This window comes from Lepisma saccharinum, chromosome 30 (genome assembly GCF_977018435.1).
Source record: "Lepisma saccharinum chromosome 30, izLepSacc3.1, whole genome shotgun sequence".
In the NCBI taxonomy this organism is placed as follows: Eukaryota; Metazoa; Arthropoda; class Insecta; order Zygentoma; family Lepismatidae; genus Lepisma; species Lepisma saccharinum.
The window spans coordinates 31,533,519-31,555,622 of NC_139258.1; the positions used below are offsets into that span (position 1 = coordinate 31,533,519).

At 36.0% G+C, this 22,104-nt stretch overlaps 1 protein-coding gene across 1 annotated transcript in view; it reads right to left on the bottom strand.

The window, feature by feature from the left end:
• Positions 1-1,949: 1,949 nt before the first annotated feature.
• ATP6AP2 (ATPase H(+)-transporting accessory protein 2) overlaps positions 1,950-22,104 on the bottom strand; it is a 28,492-nt gene continuing 8,337 nt past the window's right edge. The window contains exons 5-8 of the mRNA XM_083115285.1: positions 18,385-18,567; positions 14,698-14,784; positions 13,399-13,507; positions 1,950-2,552 (exon numbers count right to left, since the gene is read on the bottom strand). Coding sequence (XP_082971411.1) covers positions 2,473-2,552; positions 13,399-13,507; positions 14,698-14,784; positions 18,385-18,567 — 459 coding nt within the window. The 3' untranslated portion in view covers positions 1,950-2,472. The remainder of the gene's footprint in view (positions 2,553-13,398; positions 13,508-14,697; positions 14,785-18,384; positions 18,568-22,104) is intronic.

A 22,104-nucleotide genomic window follows, 5' to 3' on the forward strand; every position in this document is an offset into this window, starting at 1 on the left:
ACCTTATCATTAGGAATTTGTAATAAATAGGGATGGGTCGATATGAAATTTTGACCGATACCGATAAAGTACCGATATAAAATTTACCGATACCGATAACCGATATTCTACCAATCCGATATAAAATTAGAAATGGCCCTTGAAGAACCTGAAAGGTTCATTGACCTCCTTAAAAAATGTGTGTTTCAAAGTGACTGCAATGCAAGAGAAATTGCGTATTTAGACATTTACTTTTTAAAAAAGTAGGGCATGGAGATTATGCATAAAAATTACAACATAAATGGCAGAATTTTGCACTAGACTATCAGATATTTATCGATATATCGGATCGGTAAAATAATCGGTAATTTTACCGATAAACCGATACACCGATATGCCTATATCGGCCGATACCGATAGAGTACCGATTAATAGGTCCCATCCCTAATTTGTAATAAATGAAATTTCCAATGTATCTTTTACCAGCGTAACTTGTACAAAGTCACTTGTTTTGAGTAATAAGCATTAGTCTTCAACAGTAAACAATGGAGATATCCTCCAGATAAAATCACGATACAAAAAAATGGTTGAAATATTCTGGTTACAAAAAATTGCATTTTGTGGGGTAGCATAGTTTCGCCCTAATACTTCACGAGTTAATAACTTCTCTTTTTGTTCCTGCTAAGCCACGTTTACTTACCTTCTTATTCTGTGTCACTGCCAGGCACGTATATTCCAGGCTAGTTAGGCTATCTCCGAAGCCCAGATTTAATACAGGAAATAATCAATTAGCAAATGTGACTGATGCTTCACTCTCAAATAATGACTGCGGGAGAAAACAATAGTACATGGGGATGGACTCCTTTCCTTTCCTTTCAAGCTACCACCAGGCATCATCGGTTAAATTCTACCCTGACCAGAGCTTGGAGGCAATCGGTGACGTATTTGTAGTAGCTTCCAAACCCAAGCGTGGACAGGGAAGTCTTCATTTTATAATGGAGGTAAAACCTTACAGCGATGCCAATTTGCTAACCAGCATGGGATTTTTCCCAGGTAAGGGAAATTATGAAACGAAACTACTTTTACAGGAACGGGAAAAGAGTGGCTGGCATGTGATAGGGAATTTGTCCTCTAGGCCAAAACAACACCACAGGCCGCTGATCTTCAACCAACCACATTTTACGATGTTTCTGCTGCTTTGTTTATGACTGACTGGGGTAGATTGACTGGCCAGAGATGACAAAGGGCATTTTGCAAGTGGAAATCGCATTGAAGGAAGTTTAAGAAAATTAGGTTTCTTACTGCGTGGATTTTCTTAAGTGTATTGAGTGAGTGAATTATGTATATATGTTTTGAATGATCTGTGCTGCATTGTGCAGTGAACGAAAATGAGTCACATAATTAACGAACTATTGACGGAAAAATTTGTTCGGCTTTTGCACGAGGATAAGCTTCAAATCGTCAAGATATGCAGGCCTCTGGCATCGCAAAAAAGAGAAGAATGGAGTTCCTGTTCAAATTAAATATTCAAGGTAAGAAGTTCATTATACGCGTATATTTTATTCTCGCACGTAGGCCTACCTAAATATTTCACAATATGGGCCTCTATATTTTATAAATAACCATGAAATATTTGAAATGTTTTCCTTACAGTTTCTACATTAATGAAACACTGATATTTTAATAATTATTAGTAAATTGTAATGTATGTATTTTTCTTAAAATCCAAGAAATTGAATTAAAAAGAGCCTCCCATTTGGACATTATGATATGAAGAGATAGCCCATGTTTTGAACCCAGCATACACCCTTGTACATAGCCTTTTCTTTGTTCTGACGAGCTGCATTTGCATTTTTCTTTTATAACTGCATTTAAAACTTTGGATTGGTATTTACATTTAATATCCTCTAATTTAGGTCCTATCTAAAATATAGTGAAAGACCTGGGTGTCAATGTAAAAATGTCACATATAACATGTTAACTTTTATTTACTATTTTCTACATAGATTCTTCTTACGTATATACATTACTACACAACCTACTTCCTTAAAAAAAAAAAAATCAATATAGCTACATTTCAGAAAGTAAGAAGCATTTTTTCTTTGTCAAATGTAGAAACTCAAGTATCAAAGTATTTGAAGCATTGTGAACAATGACACTTTTATTGAACTTCATATGTAACAAACACAATGGAAAAGTTGGCTTAGTGAAAAAGAGACCCAAATCAGCAAACATTAGACACAATCAGTAACACACACAGAGAAACACAGTAATTTATGTACATCCTTAATGATTACATACAAGTTACAAGTTTTGTACGAATTTAAAAAAAAAATCATAATACTGATCCCCTTATTTACATATGTTGTTCAAACAGGAATGTAATGATACTGCCTCATTAAACATTGATGATTCTTCTTTCTCAAAGTATTAATAACCTAATGACCTTCACCGTGAATTTTAAGACTAGAATACCCACTACAGGATACTTGTTTAATTGTCTTTCTTCATCCTTGGATTTGTCATTCTGTATATGATGGAGTCTCGGCCAGGATCCATGTTTCCTATGGCAACTAAAAATAAAAGAAATAAATTAATACCTACATAAACATTAATATTTTTAATAGGGACGAGACATTAATTGGAAAACTGCTGAATATAAATAGTAAAACATTCCACCATTTCATCATCATGTCAAAATACATAGTTTCTTTTCTATAGGAAAGGTAAAATATTACATTGTGCACTACACAGTGCCATGAAGGCACACTGTAGGTATGGAGGTAATGCCACACATTCTCAATCTCAGCCAAACGGGAGTTGATATTAACAGCTCTAGCCAGGTCATATTTACTACTCACATGCCCACTGCTTCGAGACTGGGTGAGCCCCAGAGCTGTTTTATGCAGGGACAATATCCCAGACAGAACATTTTCCACCCAAGATCAAACCTGGATCTCCATTAGGCAGCTAGATCAAGACCATCTTGAGGTTCAGGCCACAGCGCTCAGTCAAGACGTCATCATCTGGAGGCGATCGTCTTATCGCTGTAAATCCCTTATAGTATTTTTATCGTAGAGAATTAAGGTATATTTCTTTATTTTATGAAGTTAAATTTTGACATTTACCCTCCTGACGAATATAGTTAGAAGAAGAAAGTATAATATTTAATATTTACACCAACATTTTCATTCAGGAAGTCACTATGACCACCACAAAAATTCCTACCATAACACAAAAAAAGACTTGAAAACCGTTAGAAACTTCCTGGTGGAAAATTTTAAACATTGTATGTCTTCGAAAAATATTATCGGGAATATTTGCCAGCTACAGTAAAACTCGGAACAGCTTTAGTATGAACTTTTGTATGTAAAAATCAATTGATTTAAATCAAAACACTGTATGTTAGGTTGACCGTAAACTTTCCAAGTTACCTAATCAATTAAATTGTCTTTAACTTTACCCAAAATTAATCAACCAGATAATGCAGATATTCTGTGTAGCTATAGAATCTCAACACAAAAACTTAAATTTCTATATCCTTGCAGCAAAAGCGAAACAAATTGGTACAAGGGCAATGTTACTTTTATGTGAATAAATATTAAACCTAAATCATTTGTCACATTGTAATTTAGAACCTATTGAGTTTATTGAACGAAAGATAATAAACAAATTGAATCTTTTCGTTGTCGTTAGTAAGATCTGTGACAATAACTTAAGTGTTTCAACATTTTCATTGAAAAAAAAGGCAGATTAATATTTTGATCTTAGCGTTCACTTGAGAAATAAACATTTGGAATATTTCCTTACACTGTTTTTACAATCTGTTAATAATATCGTGAAGAATGTTAATAAATTATGAAACAGTAAAAATTATCACTGATTTAATAATCAATGTTACAAACATTGAAGCTTCACAAAGACAAAAAATAAAAAGCAGTTCATATGAAACAGTTTTATAAAATTTAATACATTTGTAGTTCATATTAACATAGCTAGGTAACAAAATGCTTTCTGTATGAAAACATTTGTGTTTGAAACATAAGTAATATAATTTTACACACAAATATTTCATCGAAGTTCTTGTTATACATCGTACCCTTGTATTTGAATGCATAACCTCCTATCTTCCATTAGCCTCCGATTAACCTAAAGAAGCATAAAAGCGGGGTAAAATAAGAATGTAAATGTACACAACTAACAACTTAGCTCAGTTGTATAGCTTTCTTTCATTAAGCATATTTTGAAACTGAAAATTTGTGTAAGTAATATGAATATGTTATCGGATGCTTGCATAAAATTTACACTAACAAACTGCTTTGGTAGACACGACCGTAATATTTTAAACGTTGACTAAATCTTGAAACAAATTATTTTGCAGTCATAAGCAACAACGTATCTTAACGTTAACCAATGTTTGTAATTCAGGGTAAATTATTTGTTATTTCTAAAAAAAGATTGTTGAGAAAAGATAAAACATGACTTATGTTAGATGCCTATTCCATACACATGAAATCTTTACATCATGAACTATTTCTCTTATTTATTTATGACTATAAAACCTTCGTTACTTAACTTGTATCTTTTCGTAGGGACCGAATCACATGGAATTTCCCTAAACATTTCTCATTTTCAGCAACACCTTGAAGAAATGTGAACGTTACTCTTACCTTTTTCATCATAATTTCCTTTGAAATTGAGCACACAACACGTATACACCATACCTCTTGCACATTTAAGCATATTCACACGTCATGTACACTCGATTACAGTTCTTAAATTTGCATAACAATTCCATATTCACTAAAAAGGTAAAACATTGATTCCGAAGAAGCAAATCAAACATGGTGGCTATCTCGCCTCCAGTTGACGACGCTTAGTAACGTGACCAAAGCAAGCCATTAGGCTTTCAAATAGAGAAGGTAATGGCTAGATACACTCCAACTTATTCTCTTTGTTAGGCAAAATCCATAGATTAAAGAAGAAGGTTAACCGGCAGGATGCACAAAGGCTTGCTGGGTAAATATTACCCACAAACAATATTACTACAAAATTCTATATTATGGATTATAATTGTTCTAAAGCATGTAAGTGTTAATAAGTTCATTGACTGAATTAATAGAGTTTGAACATTTTATTGTATTATGCAATTGATAAAAACTAGAAGAAAAAAAAAGATTGAAATACCAAACTGAAATGTATTAGCACTTGTGTGTGTGAAGTTAACTCAGACAGTATTCTACAGCTCCATGAGTGGAACTAACAAAGTCTCACAGCTGATTCAAGACCCCAACAATGAGAATAGTTCACTGGAAAGATACTGAGAAAACTAATCTCTAGCACCCATTGAAAATGATAAAAATATATACAGTCAACTCTCGATTCAACGACCTTTCACAGTTCCCGGGAAAAGGGTCGTTATTTCGAAGGGGTCGTTATTCGAATTTGCACCAATTTTCAGCTTAAAGGGAGCTCAAACGGACACAAAGATGCCTAGGAGATGGTAACACCATTTATCCTGGTAGTTATACAACCTGTTATGCACAGGATGCGTGTTGTGAGAAGGAAAATAGAACATGAAAAAGTTTTCACAAAAGAGAATTTAAAATAATGTTACTTTGTTTCAATTGTGCACAGTCGTTGCTTTTCCAGGAAATTCTTACAATTCTAGTTAATGAGAAACCCGTTTCCACTGAGACCTATGGAAAGGAAAACAATCTCTCGCTTATTGCAAGCGAAACTCGAAGAATCTTGACACCAGTCAGACTGGTGCCAGCAAAAGTCGGGAGATAATCGGGCAGAATGAATGTTGGATTTTATACGGGTTTACTGGAGCATTGTCTGTTACAAGATTAACTGGTAAGATTAGATCTCTCGGGAGAAACAACACAACCTCTCTAGGTACCAGACAAAAAAAATAAAGGCAGGGCTGTAATTTTCATTCTGGTTCGGCTGTGCATCGTAAAAAAAAAGTCACTTTTCTTTGCTTCAACCAACTTCATTCTCCCTCCTTCCCCATTCAAGGGAGCAGTCCAAACTCCTTCCTTGACTTGCATTGTAATCCAGCGTGAAAAAGGAAATGCGCAACTTGCGATCTATTTTCACCCAAAGCCTATTGTAGGACAGGTCATTAAACAAGTGGCAGTTGATAATCATTCGGGTTTGGAATTGAATTTCACTTTAAACTGTATATTTAGTCCCGATTAGCCCATCAGCATAAAATGAACTGAAAACACGCTTTATGAAACTGCGCATTTTCACATATCAAAATGGTAGATCGTTATTTACTCTCACGTTAATTAATGTTGGATTTAGGAGTATTCTCGATGTCAAACACCCACCCCTCCAAACGTTTTCCCCTTGAATAATGTCTTTTTAATCAGTCTCAGCGACCATTCCTACATTGAACACACTTTTTTTTTCCTCCACATGAATGGTTCTGAAGAAAGGTAAATTAAATTTACAGTTGTGGTTATTAGAAGGCACAGAACATGAAGTTATTTTAACTCTTGTTTTGCTTTCTGGAGATCGTTGCGAGATTCAAAACAATAACTTGATTCAAAACAATAACTTTTTTCTTCGCGCTGGATGAGTCATCGCTGTTATCTGCAAGCAAGAGCTTAGCAGACGCTAGACAAAACACTGGCGCCAGCTGCATCCTAAAAACAAAGAGACCGGCTGGAAGTTCGAGCAACAGGTGGCTGAAGAGAAAAGTCCCAGCATTTTAAAGATAACGCAACTGTCGAAGACGGATTAACAGCAGTGTAAAGAAGAAAGAAATTACCCTTGCTTTACGTTTTACCGTTTTACCACGCAACAGACAATAATACGGGCAATATTTCCTATGCAGACAACAGCATTAAAAAAAATATATAATAAATAAATTTAAAAAAACAACTGAATTCTGCAATTATCAACATTGCCGTGCACACCAGTGGCGGAGAATGAGCTGGGGAAAGGGGGGGGGGTCCCTTTTTGTTTTACTTGTTCTATGGTTTTTGTTCGTTTTCAAGAATATATCCAGAACTGGATGCCCCATTTTAGACGTCAAAGGAAAGGAAGAGGGATGGGTCCTTTTCCACCCTCGCCTGGAATCAGCCCGCATCAGCAACAAAATCGTGGCTGAAACAATCTGCATCGCACCCCCCCCCCCCCTCACGTTTCCTGACAGGAAAAGAGGGAGAAGGCAGTAAGCCAACGGAACACTTTTTTAGCAGATATTACGACATCGACACAATTAGGAAAACATATGAAGTGGGAAATGGGAGTTATGATGCACGTAAGATCGAAGTAAACTTTTGTGGAAACCTTAATGTTAACACATTAAGCGGGTTGACGATCTTTAGTTCACCTATGTGGTTTTGATTATCTCTAACAGTTTCGCTTTTTTATGAAGTGTTGCAGGGAACAAAGAACACATTTTGAATGAAAGCTGTTACCGGAAGTTGTTGGCTACAAGGCCGAGAGTTGCTCACTCACGGGAACCTGCTGAACTGACAGACTTCTAGGCGCCACACATCTGTATTTTCGAACATTCCTGCGATCTTATCTCTCAAGGTGGTGTATTTATCGATGAAAGAGCTTGACCTGCCATACACATTGGCAAAGACTGCAAGTCCATCAGTCATTTCGGGCTGCTCCCACCCTTCCCCGCGAGTTTTCAGCAGCTCTTAGGACAAGGAAACAAAAGGTCGATTTAAAATAACATCCAAGCACATTCGATCTTCTCTTCTCGCGTATCCAAGAGAAAGCGTGGCAAAACAAGCCTGGCACGTTGGGTAGCGGCCGTCGGGTGCGGGGTAACATTGGTGCACTTGAGGGAGGGGAGGGCAGAGGTCAAGTGCTATTGGATATCACTCAAGCATGGTGTGGTGGTGCCTATTTTTAGTTCAGACCCAATTGTGAGCGGTAGAGCGCTCGTGAAGGAAATGAGTGGGGAAAAAAACAACGCATTTTTCGGCCGATTTCCTTCAATTTTTCAACTTTTTTTTTTCAAATTTTTCTAAATTTTTCACGATTCCCGGGAAAAGGGTCGTTACTTCGAGAGGGTCGTTATACCCGGGGTCGTAGAATCGAGAGTTGACTGTATTTCAAATTCAGGTTTGCCATGGAATTTTATACCAGATCAGAGAATTGTATCAATGTTGGTTAAATCATCATGTTGATCCACCCTTAATGTTTCATTCAATACAGATATGGCATCAAGATTATTCTACAAACAATGTTAGCTAATCCATTATCCAGTATTGTATTTGATTTGCAAATCAGCAGTGATCAGAACGCTACATTTTAAAAGTAGCTTCGCTACAGCTATCGCTACTCATCCAAAAATGTAGCTTCGCTACAACTACATTTACCAAAAAGTAGTTCGCTATGCTACTCATGTGTGCTACTCGCTACTTTTGCATATACAAAAAAAAAATTAAAACAACCACATGGATATTCAAAAGAAGCCCCTAGTATGATATTACTGGAAAATAGATCATTATTTATCATACGAGGGTAATTCATTATATGTTTGCTCTAACTTTGAGGATAGCTGGGGGATAGCAACAGATGGAGCGATGCTTTATGTAAGTTTCCTGTTGGGAATGCTACCCTGAAGACATAGTGGAAATTTGGTCACCTTGCATTCAAAGGGGCCCCAGGTTCGATACCTGGCGGTGACACTATTGGTTCGGATCATACAGTATGTAACATTGTTATTCGTACACATAGAATTTCCGAGGAAAAAATGTCATATCTACTAGTAAATATAATCATTTTCATATATACCTGGAAATTAATGTTAATGAAGGTTTCAGCAACAAATGTCAATAAAATTGTATGTTCAAAATGTATAAAAAGAGCATATAATTTGAGTGAAAAGAGAAAAACACGCTGTTTCATGCAACATTGTTATTCATACAGGCAAGAGCTTCAATCTTCCTCGCATACAGCGCCACCGCTATTCGGGTGATTTCGTGCAGTTTGCAACTTCGTAACAAGTTTGAACATGCAGGCACGCTCCCCGTCAAGCGGAATGCTGGCGTAAGTATTGTTGTAGGCCTATCGTCTATCTATCAGAGTGTTCGAAATGGGCAAGGTGAAGGAATTTAGTTCCGATCTGAAGGATGTTATTATAATTTGGCCCTTAGAGGTTATTCGTTAAGAAAAATTGGACAAACAGTCAATAAATCACACTCCACAATTCAATACATAGTAAACAAATTTAGAGAGGATGGTTCAGCACAGAATGTGCCGAGAAAACCAAAAGAGAGAAGGTTGAATAAACGTAATGAACCCTTTATTTTAAAAAGAATGCGAGAAAACCCCCGACTAAGTGTTCCTCAGTTACAACCGTTAGTAGAAAATGTTGCTGGCAAGATGATGTCCGATCAAACTGTCCGACGTGCCTTGTGGAAGCATGGATAACATGGCAGAATACCACAAAAAAGGCCGTATGTAAGTATGGTGAATCGCAGGAATAGACTTTCATTCGCGAAAGAGCTCATCCACAAGGACCTGGAATTTTGGGATAGTGTCATATGGTCAGACGAGTCCAAGATTAATATATACGGGTCAGATGGGATAAATAGGGTCTGGAGAAAATCAAATAAAGACAGTGATCTCATTAATACAGTTCCAAAAGTTAAACACGGTGGTGGGTCATTAATGAATTGGGGCTGTATGTCGTCCAAAGGTGTTGGTACCATCCAGTTTATTGATGGTATCATGGATGCATATGTCAGGCACAAATAATTAGTGAATCACGTGTTCCAGGGTGCATTATATCACATATTTGAAGATATTGAAGAACAATGTAAAGCAGAGTGTCCAAAAAATGGACATGCCGCCTATCTACAGATTCCAACAAGACAATGACAGTAAGCATAAGGCGCGAGTTAACATGAATTGGCTAATATGAAATGTGCCCAAACTACTACAAACACCAGCTCAAAGTCCAGACTTAAATCCCAGCGAGCATTTATGGGCAATTTTGAAGAGGCGAGTCCATAAAGCAGGCGTCAAGTCCAAACAAGAGTTGAAAACTGTTGTGCAAGCTGAGTGGAATAAAATAAGCTGTGAAACATGTCAGAAACTGGTTAATTCTATGAAGAACAGGCGTCAAGCAGTAATTAAAACCAAAGGATACGCATCAAAGTATTAGAACTGTCAGTCAATTTGCTCTGAATATACTTTTTTTTTTATATTATTAAGTGTACGAATAGAAAAGTTGTACAAAAAATTGTATGTTTCTCTTTCAGTTTCATTTAATTTATTATTGTCATTGGTTATACAGAATTTGGGTAAGATTTTGTGTTCCTAATGATATTAGTTATTGAATTGTAAAGAAACAATTTCAAAAGAGTGTATTTCCTTCCAGATATTAAAGCATTTTCTTTGAAAATCCGTGTGTACGAATAAGAATGTTACATACTGTACATACAAACGTTTTACAATATTATAAAATATATTGAGGAAACTAATGCGTAAACTCGAGTGTTCTGAACGTATTGCAATTTTAAAATTTCTGAACAAATATTATGACGAAAATAATTGTAATTCCAGAAAGTGTATGTGTATCATTCTTGTAACAATATTTTTTTGCTGGTGAGATCCTACATACTGACAAAGATTAATGCTGAACTATTGATTGCTGGTGGCACTTTTGCTTTGTCATTGTAGTGGAGAAGGGATCGCTCGTTTTTGCACTGCAAGATGTGTTTTACACAGCAATTAATGACATTTACCTCTCTCTTGCACCGTGGATATCAACAGGATTTGTTCCTGGGGTGGTGCAAATGAGGCTTTTTTCCCAGGGCGGCCGCAAACGAGGCATGTTTCTTTCCAAAATAGCGATGCAGCTCAATAAACGTAGCTGTTATCCAGAATATATTCATATATGTCAGTTCAGTTAAGTTATCTGGATATTAGATTTATTTGATATTAATGAAATAAATTATGCAGATCTCTATAATCTGCGATAACAAGATATTTATAATCTAGATTATCTGTATTTCCATGTAATAGACTGTCTATATGAACCTCCTGCAAAGTAAGATTTTTGCAGATTTTTTTGACGTTGTGGTCACATTCAAAATTTTCCTCAAAATACAGAGAAGAAATGTAGCTGTAGCGAAGTTTTCGCTACAACTACAGCAATTTTGTAGCTTCGCTACAGCTACAGCTACAATTTTCAAAATGTAGTGCTGCTACAGCTACCGCTACAATTTTTGTAGCTAGCTACAGTAGCGACACTACAAGTAGCACGCTACTTCCGACCACTGCAAATCAGGATGTAATATTTTAATACATAGTAGAAACATGGTTGAAATTCACTTCAACAAATACATAATAATTCTACATAACTTGCAATAAAACAATTTATTTTTATTCTCTTATCAATTTTAGCATCTCACAGCCTTCTTTGAATGGTGGCAGTGAGTCCCCAAAACTAATAAGCAAATGAAGTCACAAGTTACATGCAGTTATTATATATATTTGTTGAAATTCTAAGATGTTTTTACAAAATCTTGAAATTGGTCGTTACAGACTGTGGCATACATAAACCCACAGTTATACAAAATATGCCATACACATTATTCATTAGCATTTATACAAATCATTGGGAGCATACTGTGTATAAAACCTGTTGCAACCAGCATCTGCAATATACAACTTTGTGATAAAATAAAATGGAAGTGTATAGATAGATACTAACAATATGGAATATTAGAATACATTTTTTTTCGAAGATGTGGCCCATCCATATGAGAAAGTCTGGTGCTGCCACTGGGTATATGCACATCTCATACTGTGAATGTATGTTGGCTCTGCAGTAGTGTGGTGCTTCTTTTCAGTAAGTTTCAGAAGAAAAACCAACAAAATTTATTTAAGTAACAATAGTAAAGAACACGGCTCTTTGCTGTGAACAGATCCTTCAAACGAAGAAAGACAATTGAAATCTCTCTTCATATATACAGGGTGTCCTGAAACTCGTGCAGCTTTTAAAACACCTTTTCTATCTCGGAACCGTCAATCTACCTAGCACCAGCCATGAAGCAGATGTCACAGAAGAAATAGGAAATAAAGTTTCCTGATAGATTCTTTTCAAGATTTCCGTGAAATTTACACAACCAACCAAAAAACTCAAGCATCCATTTTGCAGCAAATCACTGTTCATTAAACATTTTCTTTAATTACATTTTACAGCCCGACCCTGTGGCCGAGTGGTTAGCACATCGCGCTGCGATGCCAAGGGTCCCGGGTTCAAATCCCGGTCGGGCATGGTTGTTTGTGAATGTCCATTCATCAATTTCATCACTCATCCCCATCTTCGCAAATTAGCCAAGAGGCACAAAACGCGAAGTAAAATAAACTAAATCAAAATCAAAATTACATTTTATACTATTTCTCATTCACAGAAATTTGCATTAAAGCAAGGTAATAACAAAACAATAGGGTAATCATTAATAATGTGGCAAAGTGAGAAATACATTTTATGTTCTCACTAATAATGTTTGGACCAAGTCCAATGGCGATATAAAAACAATTCTGATATATGATTATGTTATAGAATGTCCTTTTTAGAATGCCACAAATAAATACATCTCAAAGACTGCTTTGGTATCTTATAAACTTATCTAAAAACTTACACTGGTAAGAAGGGAGGAATAGAATGCCCAAAGATTCATCGCAGCAGATTGGAGCATGACACTTTCAACTAGCTCAATCAGGACACTCAATGTTCATAATTAAAAATAATAACAGTTTAAAATAAATCTTCAAGCATGAACATTATCATCAAATCTAGTTCAAGCTATCTGTGAATAAAAATATATCTTGGGAAATTGGATAAAGTAGGAAATGGGAGTTTTGGGAAACTTAAGATTGAGGTCCTATTTAACATAGCCTTTGCCAGCTGAACACATTAAGCAAGAATGTAACACTGGGGTTTCACTGTATAAATCAGACAGGGTCTTCGCAGAACATTTGCAGTTTTATATCAAATCGATATCAGCAACAATGTCATATCAGCCAATACCTACTATACAAAAAGAGAACAAGACACAAGTATAGGAAGACTGATTCAATTGAATTGAATTGAATTATGTTATTTTATGTTGCTTTTCTGCTACCTCAGATAATCGTGACAATGAGGGTGAGTGATGATATACTTAACTTGATGAAGTGACACTCACAAAGAATACCTACGGACAGTCCGAGATTCGAACTCGGGACCTCTGGCATCATAACTAAGCTAACCACTCCACCACAAAGGTCGGCGAGTGTAGAAATGAATATACAAAGTGTCTTCCGTTCTAAGTTTACAAGGATCTATATCAGAAATTACACTTATGTATTTTCTCTTCTACATGAAAAGAAGTTGGACTGAAAAGTACCTTTAAGATATAAAAATATGAAAGTAAAACTTACTTGCGATAGCTAAAGTAGTAAAAACAAATGCAACCATCAACCACAGGAAAATGTTGAATATCACAGGATAATCTGGATCATAATTCTTGGACAAATTTGCATTTTTAGGCTGAAAGACAAAGGAACACAATATCAAAAATCTCTCTGACACCTAGTGATGAAAAGTTCATTTGTAATATCCTGTATACTGTATATATAAACAGTGTTATTTTTTTCATATAAATACTATGCAAACTACTCATTTGCATCATCAGAGCTAGTGAAGTTGTTTAATTCATTAACATGCATGAAACAAAATAACTAACACCTAAAGAAAACAGAACATTTCTGCCCATTGCACTTACTTCAATTTCTTGAAAAATATTGAAAACCAAACACAGTTTCCAATCATAAATTCTTGCACTAAATCCAGTACAACATGTGATGTCTATGTATGCTATGAGTATACAAAAATCTGTTTGTTTTAAATTCCACTCTAAGAACAGGCAAATTTTAACTGGACTTACAGTTTAAAGTTTAAGACTGAAATATGCTTCCTACCTGTCTCAAATTTTTTGGCATTGCCTGTGCATTTAACACCATGTAATAATAATAATAAATAGCCCATGGCTCAACAGCCCTAGAAGGGCCTTGGCATATCTCCCGACTGCCAGTCTCCCTCACAATCCTACCTAGAGGTGTGGGGATCTTCAACAGTAATGGGGTGATGTAGGGTCAGCACGTCAAACCTCAGCAGTTATAGGCAAGTTCAGAGACCGGGTTACGCTACTCACTCGTAGCTCCCTAATTTCCACATGATGGTGGGTTGCCACCAGTCCTATACACAGGCCGAAAACCCAGAGACAGAAACCAGGCGGACTCGAACCAATGCTGTGCTGCAGTCGGAGCCCAAAGCACCGCCCCTTAAAAAGCATGGCCATGGAGGAGGACATTTAACACAATGTAACACACACAAAAATTATCTCATAGCATTAACAAGTTTCTTCTTGTGTGCATTGCTTGTTGCACTTATAATTCACAGTAATGAAAATGTATATTTTGTAAATACGTATTATATTTCTTAATTGGAGATATTTATGTGATGCCAAATGTAGCAAGTATCTGTTACATAACTTATGTTATGACTTCAGTCAAGTATCTGTTACATAACTTATGTTATGTCCTCAGTCCACTGGAGGACTGAAATGTTTCCAAGTAAGGAATTATATGGCTTAGTTTATTTTGAAGCAACAATGTGATCTGAAATGTTACGAGTGTGCTACTTTTCAATCAATATAACTACTTTTACACTTCACTTACATCCACTGTATTATTGTCAGATGCAGGAAAGGCTTGTCTCCTTAATCTTGTGTGAGTAGAATCTGTAGTAAGAAGTGTAAATAAAACCTGAAAATAAGACAAATTATAATTACAGGACATAATAGAAAATGTGGTAACGTTGTGTGAAATGATAAATTATAAAACCTACCAGTGAATTGGGCAATTTTGAAAGCTCAATTATGGAAAAAAGGGCATATTTAACCTTATGCGTAAGTACATACAATAGGAAATTCAGATCTTACTTGAAGGTATGTGTCTAACCACTTATTATCATGAAATTTATGATTTTTGTCATGTTAAACTAAATGCATGGCCATGAAATTAGGCAGAAAACAAAAGTTTGCTCTATTGCTAAGTCTGAGTACAACCCTGTGTGTTCGGAGGATTAAGAGAATTAAATATCTCGTTGTAGAGTTGGTGTTTATAAGCCATGTGATACATGATTACTAGAGGTACATATTTTTGGTAAATAAAAATGCAAAATTTTGGTACAAAAACAGTCAATTTCGGGTTCAAAAGCGGTAAAATGAAATAAAATTTTGCTGTTATAACAGTATATAAAATGACATTTCGGTTTTAAAAATGTGAATATAATCCCAAATTTGATTTAATAACTACACTTACTACACAAAATAAACATATCCCTTTTAATAGCACATTTATGTCGTTACTAGTATATTAAGTTTATTCCTGTACAAAGGGGTCCATTTTTGCTTCTCAAATATTTACAAACAATTTTCCGTGAATTGCATAACTCTCAGGATAATTCTGACTTCAGAAAGTGTTGCGTCGATAAATAAACTCTACATTTTGTGTTTAAGAGTATATTTCGCATTTTGCAGCTCATTTCGCATTATTTCGTGACAAAACAGAGTGGAAAAATGCACCTCACACCTTTCAGGAAGATGAAAAATTAACATTACAATGTGTTATTTCAAATTTCATGTTTTCGTAAAAAAACGAAATATGCATGCCTCTAATGATTACGAAATCACTATCTCTGTATCGAATGGGACTTGAAAGTTCTCTAGAGAGGTCGAACTAGGAAATGCAACCTGGTTGGCGTTTCCACACAGTGCACGGGAAATAGCAACTTTTGTCCTGCTCTCACTTTGCTTTTCTCAAATGTGGTACCAGCATAAATCTGCCCAGCCACCTATTTTCATAGCCGTGCATTTAAATTGTACATACCTTTGTACAGAAATAATTATTTAAATCAGGACATTTGTGTGCAAATGAAATGGCTCACTTCACATGGACAAAATATTTAACATAATTATACAACTTATCAGCTTGAATTCAAACTGACATCACTTGTTAGCATTGTGCAAGGTGATCCTATCTATAGATAACTACAGTACAATCTCAATTTTACATTTTTCAAGGGACCAAGATGAAAACAACTTAAAATGTAGGAAAATGTAAGATTGGGGGAAAATTATATTTTGCTATGTTGGGGCCACCAAGAGTGAATGTATAATGAGGAAAAATGTAAAATGCAGGAACATACAATCGGGGCTCCACTGTAGTTTGTGATGGTGGTGGTAGCCCCAGTAACACACTATCAATTTAAATGAATTTATTGGTTGTGCAAAATCATGCTCATTATTTTGCGACTGTGAATATTTTTATCCTGGGCTGTTTATTTAAACATATTTCTGGCTATTCTGAGCACAATGATGTTTTTTTCTTTTGTCATAGAAAAGTTTTACTATATTTTAGCCAAATAAAAGCATATTTTGTGGCATATTTAGGGTATTAGGGTATTCTTGACATTTCACGAGATATTTATCATAAAAATTACTCTTGAGCTTGTTAACCCGGGATCGGCCACGCTCGCTGTAGTCACTTCGCCGGTCGCAGGGTGAGTGCATTTCAGGCATATTTCACCATATTTTAATTTTTTAAAATGTATTTCTTGTACTTGTAATGATCTGTTTATTATAATCCTTCTTATTCATTACATTCTTGTTTCAAAATGTTTATTTGTTTTCAAACAGCGTAGTATATATCGTCGAAGCCAACATGTCTCAGCGTTAACAAAAAGCGCATGTTCCTCTGAGGAAGTCCCATCTGATCTCCAGAAAACTGATATGATATAAAATCACATTGACACTTTTTGAATTTTCTATTAACATGACAAGAACATATAGGTACGAAAACTCACTAGCAACAGGATTGACCTATTGACTAAATAATGCACAAATATATAACGGAATCGGTTGCATGTGAGCTCTGCGCTCACTCTGACAACACTATTTCCACAACAATGGTCTCTCTAATAATGCAGTTTACGTTCTCTCATAAAAATGTGATCAGGTCACTCGTGAAACTCCAAAAAAAGTCAGCTAGAGATCACCACAAACCAATATTTTAAATACTGTTAAAATTGCACTTCATTAAAATTTATAGTGAACGTGGCACTCACCCGCGACCGATCGCGGGTTAAGAACATGTCCTCCTTATTACTTTTGTGACCACTGGATTTAGTTTTCACTTATGTCACAAAATTTACAGCTTGAACACTGTAAAACTTCAATAAATTCTATATATTTGGCTGGATATTGAATTCATTCAAGTTTAATGGTATATATGTACGGGGGATGGACAAAAATATGGAAACACCTGCGAAGAAAAGCCGGAATACTGTAGCTAATAAGGTGCAGGACCGCCTTTAGCTTCCAAAACTGCCTGCAGTCTCCGAGGAATGGACAAATACAAGTCCTGGATGGTGGATAATGGGATCTTGCACCATTCTTCATGCAAAACATGGTCACAATCCTTCTCAGTGTCCGTCTGTCTCTGTCATTCAGTGTACATTTTCGTCCTCGCAGGTGTTTATCTGATGATATATTTCCGGATACACTATTAAGTCATCATGATCTTGGATAGAGTCCCTCTCGATATGCCAAATAACATGGCTCCTTTGGTAACAGAGGCGCCTGCAAGGCGGGCACCAACAATTTGCCATCTTTGAAACACTGTCAGCTCGGACATGATTCAGTATCAACTGCACTGCATGCTATCTACAGCGCAACTGTCGACTCCTACCAGTCCGACAGGGTCCTATCTCATGGCTCAAAACAAAACAATGTCGCACCGCATCCGATTTCAAGTGGAAAAATTGCGTTGATATCACCCGTTCCGATGTCGTGGTGTTTCCATATTTTTGTCCATCCCCTGTAGTAAATATTGTAGTACAATTGAAAAATTATCTCCATTGTACAGGGTCAACGAAGTAAGTAATAAGTTGTGTTTTATACATCCTACATTGATACACTTGTATTTTGAATTGTATCTTCTGCAAATATGCTGTATAAAGAAACAAACTGCCAGAGTACTAATTGAGGCAAGTGTACACAAGTGTACCATAGGATTGCCCTTATGCAAAGGACTTTTGTTTGCCTTTTCCTCAGTTTTTGTTTCTTTTTAAACAAACCATGAAAGTAACAGGTTGTTCCATAGTACAGTATATAAGGAAACAACGATTTTGTAAAGAGCTAAGTGCCATGATTTCCACATTTTAGGGCATAAATGCATTCATGTATCCAAATCGTTGAAATCCAGTTGACATTCATTAACCAGTTACGATCAATAATTCTTGACTAATGATGAAATATCAATATTACGTAAGAATTATTGCTGTTCAAGTTAACAAAAACTTACCTTCTCATTATAAACTTTGTTAAACTCACTGTTTAAATTATTAACCACACTTGTCAGAATATCTTCTGCTTCTCTGGCATGCAGTGAGTCACGATCGTACAAATCAACTACACCGTGAAGACCTCGCAAAACAAACCAATAAAAGTCTGGTATTCCATTCTGAATCTGTGTCCCAGAAGACAACTAGAAAAAAAGATTTAAAATGTGAAAGATTTGCATGTGCAAACATACATGAAATATTATTTACTGCAGCATACAACAATTATTCATTTGTACAAAATAAAAACCTTAAACTGCATGAGGAGCATTCCAGATCACATGTGTGACATTTCACAAGGATCTAGACATGACATTGTAGTAAAATATCCATATAATGAACAGATTTCATAGAATTATGGAGTACTTTGTGGTGTCTGCTAACAAATTTAAAAAATTCAGTACGATAACATAGGCAGAATACATGAAAGTCATGTGTAATATTTAACCAGGAGCACCTTAACGTCAGCACTCGTTGGATAGCACGCGGTCCAGGAATTATCTGGACCGTGAGTCTCCTGGACACTGGATTGGGAGAGGTGCTCATGTCGCTTAGCCCCCTAGATCCCTGGACATTACTCCTCTTGATTTTTTTCTTTGGGGTTTTGTAAAGTCACAAGTGTACCAGACACGAGTTTCTGACCTTCCTGATCTACGACATTGCATTTGTGCTGCAATTCAAAATGTGACTCCAGTTATAACGACTTTGACAGTATAATTCAAACTCAGTATCAGCACAATAGGTAGTTATGGTGCTTTATTGAAAAGGTAATTTAAATTTACATATACTGATAACTTAATAATTATTATATTGATAAAAATAAAAAAAACTAGAAACAACAAAAATTACAATAGCATCAAATTATGCATATGTTTACAAGAACATTTATAAGATATCAATGCTATACATAAAAAAATATATATCTTTGTTATCTCTTTCCAGGATAAAGCAAGTCTTTGTATCTACAATTCTGAGCTTCAGTTTCCGAAATTCATCATCTGATCAAATCACCTCCAAACGTATAACATATAAGTGTCACTCTATGCGACCTTCCTCATAGCACTCATTTGAGGAACTGTAACATTTACAAGCCTGCCCGATAAGGAAGATGAAAACAGATACCTATTCACTGCTTCCAATTCAACATGGCATCTCTTATACATATCAGTGTCATTCCACAACTTTCGAATCTTTATAAGATTATATCATATTCAAAGTTCATTCGAGTCATAAAAGGCTTCTATATAACTTAAACATACAAGTTATTATAACATTGCCCAGTTTAATGCTTTAAAAGCAACAATTATTGTACAAATATATCACCATTCCATATTGCTAAATCTGTACTTATCTTTTTTACATCCTGAGACCCTTTTAAAGTCACAGACAACTAGTATTAGAGCAACTAGTTCAAGCCAGATTTTTTAGTATGAGTTATCTTCAATTGTTTTTGTTTTATATTTTTGTCCATAAGTGCTTAACAGCTTGAATGTTTGTGTAGTAAATGTACATATTTGCTCTGTTACAGCTATCTTACTATGTATATCACAATATACTTATCTAATGATTACAATTACCATTTTTTGAATGTTGATACAAAATACCAAGTATGACATCATATTATACATTGAACAATTTTAAAGAGTTGACCTTTGTATATAAACCTTGATGCCAATGCAAATGTACATAATTTCATAAATTTAATTATAAATTTGAATGTATCATATCTTTCTTGTCTGAAAGAACACATATGATTTAAAATATTTGTTTTTCATTTTGTCAGTCAAAAATAACTGTTATGAATATGAATTCAACATATTGCACAATTTGATAATTTTGTCATTATATACAAATTGGCTTTTTTAAACACCATATTTAATAAAATTAGTTTAAATAATAATTTCAGACATTTAATTGTATTATTTGAATAAAATTTTGAGCAATCATATGACTAAATTATTATAAATATTGCACAAATGTGGAACTTTGGACTTAGCCTAACCATTTTCAAATGTAGTTATGACAATGTATTATATTTATTGTCATACAGTAATGCAGAACAACACATGGCCGGAGCTTGAATACAGGTTGGACATCTGTAGAGCTACTAATGGTGCTCATATTGAGGTGTACTAAGTATGTAAAAAAAACTTTTTGAGTTACTCTATGTAGAAGAAAGCTATGGAAATATCTTAAAAAAACTTAAAACTTATAAAATTTTATTTTATTGGACTTTTAAACCGGACACATTGTATATGTATATACACTGGTCGACAATTGCTAAGGAACAAACACGTTTTGACCAATAACTTTTGACTACGTGATTAGGGTGCAACAAGTGAACAATATATAAGCACAGATATCAGTTAAGGTTTATTGAGAAAAGATGACGGGGATTCCCCATCAACCAAAGAAACAGGACGTCATAAAGCAAAACCAGCATATGCAAAACAAAGTGAGGAAAGCACATGAATCACAATTTGGCATGTGTAGAGTGAGTCCAGAAGAAATCAGTATGGTGTGTGGCCACCGCGGACTGCATAGCATGCTGCACACCTGTGTGGCATGCTGTCGATGAGAGCGTTTGTTAGCGCATGGGGTATATCATCTTATTTTCCTGAAGTGTAGTTTTCAGCTCCTGGAGGGTCCGGGGTGGGAGATTCCTTTGTGCAACCCGCCATCCAAAAGCATCTCACGCATGTTCGATGGGATTGAGATCCGGTGAAAATGCAGGCCAGTCCATGCAGGTGATGTTTTCTCTCTGTCTCTTTGACACTTGGACAGTTCTGTGTGGATGTGCATTATCATCCATGTAAAGAAAGTCAGGGCCCACTGCACCCCCCGAAAAAAAAAAAAAACTAACATAACCTTCCAGGATCTCGGTAGAATACCATGCTCCAGTAACTGATCCTGCGACGAAGATGTGCAGTGGTGTTTTCCCATTTTTCATTATCCCCCCCCCTACCTGTCACGTTCACAGACGTGCTGTGCATATCATGTTCCACGTTCTCTCCACACCAGAATGTCCAGAATCACTTGTCACACAGTACCGCGATTCATCGGAGAACATCACATTTGCCCATCTGCCTTGGTCCCAGTTACGATACTGCACACACCATTGTAATCTGGCACGACGGTGAACTAGTTTTAATGGCACACACTTAACTGGCTTTCGGGCATACAACCCACCACTATTCAGTCGTCGTGTAATGGTTTTTGGGGACACACGGCCACCTGAAGCACCGACAAGGTCTTCAGCAATTTGGGCTGGAGTGGCAGATCAATTCCTTTTTGCCACCTGGACGATGTACCGATCCTGGCGAGCAGTTGTACACCTTCCGCGACCTCCACCATGCATACGCAAAGCTGTTCCTCTGGTACGAGTAGCTTTCTGAAGTCGGGAAATGACACTTTTTGATACCCCCATAACATGTGAAACTTCAGTGACACTTCAACCTGACTCCAGCTGACCAACCACTCTGCCCGGTTGGTAATCACTTAAATGTACTCTTCTCGTCATCTTCCTACACGCTTCTTCTGTTGCACACCAGTATTGCACTGCCAACGGCCTCTACCGTGTTTGACTGTCTCCCGTGGGTACCACCTCCTGCCACAGCACTGCAGTCTTTTCCTGATAACGATGCTCCTTTCTGAATGGGCGCAACGATTCCTTGCTTCCCTCT